General features: G+C 48.3%; 1 protein-coding gene across 6 annotated transcripts in view; it reads right to left on the bottom strand.

Annotated features, from left to right (window-relative positions):
- Positions 1-7,500, bottom strand: part of LOC107379873 (latent-transforming growth factor beta-binding protein 4) — a 46,893-nt gene that overhangs the window by 13,688 nt on the left and 25,705 nt on the right. For 3 of the 6 annotated variants that reach the window (XM_054742351.2, XM_054742347.2, XM_054742354.2), the window contains 10 exons: positions 5,991-6,070; positions 5,604-5,783; positions 5,295-5,397; positions 5,056-5,115; positions 4,551-4,673; positions 2,067-2,243; positions 1,726-1,854; positions 1,378-1,623; positions 1,118-1,288; positions 113-235 (listed from right to left, as the gene is read on the bottom strand). In XM_054742351.2, the coding sequence (XP_054598326.1) occupies positions 113-235; positions 1,118-1,288; positions 1,378-1,623; positions 1,726-1,854; positions 2,067-2,243; positions 4,551-4,673; positions 5,056-5,115; positions 5,295-5,397; positions 5,604-5,783; positions 5,991-6,070 (1,392 nt within the window). The remainder of the gene's footprint in view (positions 1-112; positions 236-1,117; positions 1,289-1,377; positions 1,624-1,725; positions 1,855-2,066; positions 2,244-4,550; positions 4,674-5,055; positions 5,116-5,294; positions 5,398-5,603; positions 5,784-5,990; positions 6,071-7,500) is intronic. The other 3 variants (XM_054742350.2, XM_054742349.2, XM_054742353.2) reach the window with 3 other exon arrangements.

The raw sequence follows: 7,500 nt of genomic DNA, 5'->3' as shown, positions 1-7,500 counted from the left end.
CGAGAACTTCAGAGAATAAAAAATGTAAAAAAAAATTGGAAATAAATTTCCAATAATTTTTCTAACAAGGTAACTGAGACAAAAATTTTACAAACATTATTTATTTTCTCACCGTGACAGCGTGTCCTCTGAGCGTTGGGCTGATGTCCCTGATCACACTCACAGGTGTGCTTCCCACCTGGCTGATCCACACAGAGGCCACGCCCACATAAACCTGGTCTACTCTCACACACTCCTGGAACCACCACACACACACACACACACACACACACACACACACACACACACACACACACACACACACACACACACACACACACACGCACGCACACAGAAACACACACACGCACGCACGCACACACACACACGCACACAGAAACACACACACGCACGCACACAGAAACACACACACGCACACACACACGCACACACACACGCACACGCATGCAAGCGCACACACACACACACACACACACACAGAAACGCGCACGCATGCAAGCGCACACACACACACACACACACACACAGAAACGCGCACACACACACACACGCATGCACACACACACACACACACACGCACACAGAAACACACGCACGCACGCACACAGAAACGTGCACACACACGCACACAGAAATGCACACATGCACGCACACACACACATGCACACACACATGCACACGCGCGCACACACACACAGCACACACACGCACACATGCACACACACATGCACACGCGCGCACACACACACAGCACACACACGCACACATGCACACACACATGCACACGCGCGCACACACACACAGCACACACACGCACACATGCACGCACACAGACACGCAGACACACACACACACACACACACAGAAACGTGCACGCACACAGACACACACACACACACGCACACAGAAACACACGCACACAGAAACACACACACACAGAGAAACGCACACAGGCATGCATGCGTGCGCGCACACACACACACACACACACACACACACACACACACACACACACACACACACACACACACACACACACACGCACACACACACATGTTAAGATCCTTCAGGGCAGGTAGAGAGGGTGACTGAGCGTTGAAGGTTCTGGAAGTCTCACTCTGGACTCTGGTGGGCCGGGTTGGTCTCACTGCTGGGCGGTTCTGTGGTGGATCCAGCTGTCCGTCGGTTCTGAATCCACGCCCGGGACTCTGTGGCTGGGCTGGGACTGGGAGAGTGTCCCCTTGAGCTGGTGGCAGATTGGACCAGGACCCTGAGGATCGACTTCCAGCTGAGATCAGAACCATCAATGAAACCTGTGATAATCAAATTCAGATTCTTGATTGAGAGGTTCTGGTGCCAGCTCAGAGTTCTTGTTACCTCGATCCTCCGTGGAAGGAGGTGGGAGTCGTGATTGTGTTGAATTGGGTCGGTTCTGATTGGCTCCTGCTCTGCTCTGTGAGGTCGTAGCACTGGAAGGTTGAAGAGTTCTGACAGAAGAAGATCCAGCAGCTGGGCCGGGCCTGGGCTGTGGAGGCTGCTGAGGTGGACTGGTTCTGGTACCAGAAGATGTTGGATTCTGCTGAGAACTGGAAGCGGCGCCACCACTGGACCTGGGTTCAGAACCTCGACGGAGGAATGAATCAGAACATTAGGACAGAATCACTGAAATTTACTAACAAATAGAATCAGTCAAACGTATAGAACTGGACCAGACAGAACACTTACTGGTACCTCTGGTATCCGGTGCTGATGGCTTCCTGTCCGTGAGCTCGGTACCAACTCTCTGGCTGAACTGCAGAGTCGAAGCTGAGTATTGATAACCGGGCCCGGCTGGACAGATCTCCTTAAAGGCAACTAGAGGAAAAAAACCCAGATCATCACCGACCAGAGAAAACGGGTCAGAACTTGGACCCAAAGTCTGACTGATGAGGACAGGATCGGGTGTTCTGGACTGGACTGTGTTTCCACTCCTTTGACCCTTCTTTAGTTCTGGTTCTGGACCTACTGGGTTTATGTTGTGTAGTATTGTATTTGAATATAAGAATAAAAACCCTCAGAATCCTCACCAGAACCAAAGTACGGACACCTCTCGCAGTCGGGTCCCCAGGCCTTCCCGACCCGACTGCAGCAGCAGATCTGCTTGGTGATGTTCCGAGGAATGGGCAGTGAGCACGAAGCGGGACCCCGACCAGAACCAAGGACCCGGTAACACTGACTCTTCTCCTCTGATATCACGCTTTGGGCTGAGGAGGACACAGAAACGGACCGGTCACACGCTCGTATGGAGTTGCACGCAGAACCAGAACATGCACCGGCAGACACCGACAACAGACTTGAGGAGCCTGGTTCTGAGAGGTTCTAACTAGAACCAGAACCTGCATCTCAGGTGGTTCTGATGTCGGTTACTGTTGACAGAAAAGAAGGAGTTGGTTCAGAAGGTGAGCAGAAGCCGAAACCCAAACCCAGAGATGCTGTTAGTGGAACCAGAACATCGAGCTTTGATTAGAACGCATCAGCCCGACCCACATCCTGCAGCTCCTCTTCCTCCTCATGGGACTCAGAGGATGAAGGTCAGAATAAACAAACACCCGTCAGAGTCCTCAGAATCTGCCAGAACAACCCCGGTGCTAACGGACACGGACTCGGAAACTCGACTTTAAACTTTTAAAGAGAAGATCAGAACAGGGTCAATGTGTCCAGATGGGCGTTCCACAGGGCTCCATACTGGGTTCCTGTTTAGTCTCTTTATTTTCCCCGGGTCAGAGGTCATCTTTATGTGGATGATGTCATTTTTCATGCACCCACCAGGTCACCAGAGCAGGTGTTTTTCTGCCTGTATGGCTAAGGTGAATGGCTCCAAATCACTTGGTGCTCAACTTAACCAGAAGAGTATCAATGTTGTCGTTTTTTTTTTTTTTCCATTTGAAAGCAAAATGTTCGAACAACGCTTCCAAATACAGCTGAAGGATAAAAGCTTCCAATCTGCGAGAGAATTTGCATAAACTGGGCTGGTTCTGGATCCCCAGCTGAAAGTTGAAGAACACTTTCAGAAATTATCAAAAAATGAGAATATATTTAAAGAGCAAGTCACCCCCAAATCACATTTTTTTTGCTTATAAACTATAAAGGAGTGTCTAATCATGCTGCAGACACGTGTCGTCAATAATTTGGCAGTTCAGTGCATCTTGGTTAAAATGCAACTATTCTGCCTAAAACTGTTAGTGTTGCGCCGTCGTCAGGGAAAAATTCTGCACTGCATTTGAATTTAAATCGGCCACCGCTATTGGCTAAGAGGTATGCTATGATGTCATCTGGTACATTATGATGTCATAATGTCATTGTGAGCCTGTGTGTGTATTTGTTAGCGGCTCCGCCCTCTCGGTCTGCCAAGCAACAGCATTTGTTGCATTTTTCAAACATGAAGTGGGAGTGACGTAAGTTTCTTGTAGGGGGTGACTTGCTCTTTAAGCAGATTTTAGCTCATTAGACGTTACGTTCCAAAGAAGGCCCTTCTGAACACGTGTGCTGTGATGTTCTCACATATGTCCCAAAACATGGCAGCCTGGGCTCAACCACTTCAGTCATGAAGCACGTTGGTTCATTAGAGTCAAGGAAGGAAACTATGAACAAACAGCCAATCCACTCCCCTCACTGTGATATCCTCAGCAAGTATGGATTGTTTTGAAAGCTTTGGAAGTTTAAGCTTTTTTTTCCCAACCAGGGGTGCCTCCAGAAAATGTAGATGAGGTGGCCAGATGGGGGTGGCACACCAAATTGAACCTTGTGGTAACTCTGGGAGAGTTTAGCCTGTGGCGATGTACTGCATTGCTCCCTCATTCGTTTTTATTTAAAAAGCAGCACGTATCCAAAACATTTTACTTAAATCTTACAAACACAAACATTTCAGAAAAGTACATTTCAGTTATTTAAAATGTCATTCCAAATGTAATTTACAATTACATTTTTTTAGGTTAACTCATCTGTTGCTGTGTTCACAGAAAAACTATGGAGATAAAAACTTTTTTTAAATGGTGAGCAGTGGAAAACATATGTATTTATTTTTTTACTCTGATTATTTCTTTACTTATTAAATGTATTATTTTTATTTTGTTTTACAATTACGTCTTGAATAAACAAGATCATTATATGCTTTGACTGAACATTAATATGATTTATTAAAACTGACTTTTCTAGGGGTGGCCATGGCCACCCCTGACCACCCCTTGGGGGCGCCCTTGTTCCCAACAAAAGAATAAATAATGAACACAAAACTTCTGCAGATGTCTGAATAAAATTCAGTTCACATAGATTCTGAAGTTCTGATCAGTCTTGTTATTTCCCTGTTCATGCCAGCAGTGTGTATGTGTGTGCATGCACGCTTGCATGCTAGTGTGTGTGTGTGTGCAGGCACGCATGCATGCTAGTGTGTGTGTGTGTGCAGGCACGCATGCATGCTAGTGTATGTGTGTGAGTGTGCGTGCACGCATGCATGCTAGTGTGTGTGTGTGTGTGTGCGTGTGTGTGTGTGAGAGAGAGAGAGAGAGACTTACAGATGCAAATTCCATGTGTGGCATCGAGGATGAACCCCAACCGACACACGCAGCTATAGCTCCCCCTGGTGTTCACACAGAGGCCGTTCTCACAGAGCCCCGGCTGGAGGCACTCATTCACATCTACACCCACACACACGCAACACACACACGGACACATGTCAACGCACACACACACATGAACGATGAAGGCTTGAAGCTCCTCAGAAGAACTCAGCATCCCAAACTCAGGAGGTTTGAGTCAGACAAAAAGTGAATGGTCCAAATATTTTAGAGATAATTCATTCAAGAAACCAAACAACTGGGACGTTCTGACCTACAATCACAGATCAGATCTCCAGTAAATAAAATAATGAATAGTGTTGGTGCCTAAACAAAACAAGTTTTTCTATAAAGCACCAGCTGACAGGAAGCCTGCTGGCGTCAGACAACTGCTGCTCCACTCCCCACCTGTCTGTGACCTCTGACCTCAGTGTGTGTGAGAGTGTGCGTGGGTTACACTCACCAACACACTGTGTTCCATTGGATCGCACAAACCCAACAGGACAGCTGCTGTTGCTTTGACCTGGTGATGATAAACAATACTGTTAAACACGGATAAAACAAGTGTGTGTGTGTGTGTGTGTGTGTGCCTGTGTGTGTGTGTGTGTGTGTGTGTGTGTGTGTGTGTGTGTGTGTGTGTGTGTGTGTGTGTGTGTGTGTGTGTGTGTGTGTGTGTGTGTGTGTGTGTGCGTGTGTGTTTACCTGAGAATTCAGGACAGAGGACACACTCCGTGATGCCCCAGGCCTTCCCCATCCCTTTGCAGCACACCTCTCTGCTCCTCAAACCAGGAAGTGGAGAACTGCACTGCAAACGCACACACACACACACACACACACACACACACACACACACACACGCACACGCACGCACACACACGTGAATCTGAGGACCAGTGGTTCAGTGATGTTTGTGAGGATCCAACTTGATCCTCAGAACTGAACTTTACCAGAACCCTAACGGTTCTGTCTGTGGCCCGATAGGGTAGAATGTCTTGGTGCTGCTTATTTCACCTGTCCATCTCTAACTTCTCTGAAGCAGTATTTAAAACCAGACTGTTGGTTGTAGGTACCGGCACCTCTCAGCGTCTGGGCCTGGATCCTACCAGCGCTCGTCAGAACCGGGGCTGGAGCGCCAGCAGAACCCGAAGAGGAGGAGGAGAACATCTGCGGAGAGTAACTGGATCCAGGAACCTGGAACAACAACAAAATGATAAAGAATCTTCTGAGTTCTCAGACATTTTTATTTGAATGAAAGTTTTTTAAACAAATTTCATCTTTGTATTTTTACTATTTTATTTTGTTAACTTTTAGTCCAACTGTCAAAATAAAAGCTGTTGGTTCACATTCAGCGAGACCACATGAAGACCAAATCCTCCAATCAGAGATGAGAATTCCTACCTTCACCACCTGATGGATCTTCACACTGGCCTCAGGGGGGTGCTGGACTCGGACCTTCACCATGGCAGAACCGGGTGCTGCTGTGGGAAAAATATTGTAATAAAGAAAAATGAATAAATTACCGATAAAATCCATCCATCCATGTTCTGAACCCGCTTTCTCCGCACAGGGTCGCGCGGGGGGGGGGGGGGGGGGGCGATCTCCAGCGGTCAACAGGCAATTAGGCGGGGTACACCCTGGACAGAGAGCCAGTCCATCGCAGGGCAACACACACACACCTAAGGACAATTTGGACAGACCAATTAACCTAACAGTCATGTTTTTGGACTGTGGGAGGAAGCCGGAGTACCCGGAGAGAACCCACGCAAGCACAGGGAGAACATGCAAGCTCCATGCAGAAAGATCCCAGGCTGGGAATCGAAACCAGGACCTTCTTGCTGCAAGGCAACAGCTCTAACCACTGTGCCACAGCGCAGCCTTACCGATAAAATATTTAAGTTTTTATTAAATAATATGAAAACAGAGATGTGATAAAGAAAACATTCGAATTTCTAAAGCAAATGAGTTTAATATATAAACTAGAATACTATATAAACGAGTATAATATATAAACTAGTATAGTATATAAATGAGTATAATATATAAACAATGGCAGATGGGATGGACCCACCATCCGCAGGAGGAACATGAAGGGTCCGGTGCAGTGTGGATTGGGTGGCAGACCGAGGTGGGAGCCTTTTCGGTCCAATCCCCGGACAAGGAAACTGGTTTTTGGGACATGGAACATCACCTCGCTGGCGGAGAAGGAGCAGGAGCTTGTGGCAGAGGTTGAGCGGTACCGGCTAGATATAGTCGGACTCACCTCGACACATAGCATTGGCTCTGGACCCCAAGTCCTTGAGAGGGGGTGGACACTCTCCTTTGCCGGAGTTGCTCTGGGTGAGAGGCGGAGGGCTGGGGTTGGCTTTCTGTTAGCCCCAAGACTCTCTGCCTGTGTGTTGGGGTTTACCCCGGGGGACGAGAGGGTAGCTTCCCTGCGCCTTCGAGTCGGGGAACGGGTCCTGACTCCATTGTCCTGCTGGGGGACTTCAATGCTCATGTGGGCAATGACAGCATGACCTGGAGGGGTGTGATTGGGAGGCACGGCCCGCCTGATCTGGACTCGAGTGGTGTTTTGTTATTGGACTTCTGTGCAAGCCGCAGTTTGGCCATAACGAACACCATGTTCGAACATAAGGATGCCGATCGGTACACTTGGTACCAGGGCAGCCTAGGTCGCAGGTCGATGATAGACTTTGTAGTCGTATCATCTGACCTGCGGCCGTATGTTTTGGACACCCGAGTGAAGAGAGGAGCGGAGCTGTCAACTGATCACCACCTGGTGGTGAGTTGGATCAGATGGCAGGGGAAGATGCCGCGTAGACCTGGCAGACCCAAACGCATAGTGAGGGTCTGCTGGGAACACCTGGCAGAAGAACATGTCAAGACGGTCTTCAACTCCCACCTCCGG

The sequence above is a fragment of the Nothobranchius furzeri genome, chromosome 13, assembly GCF_043380555.1.
Source record: "Nothobranchius furzeri strain GRZ-AD chromosome 13, NfurGRZ-RIMD1, whole genome shotgun sequence".
In the NCBI taxonomy this organism is placed as follows: Eukaryota; Metazoa; Chordata; class Actinopteri; order Cyprinodontiformes; family Nothobranchiidae; genus Nothobranchius; species Nothobranchius furzeri.
Note: the sequence above shows the minus strand (reverse complement) of the source record. Positions and strands in the feature narration are given on the sequence as shown.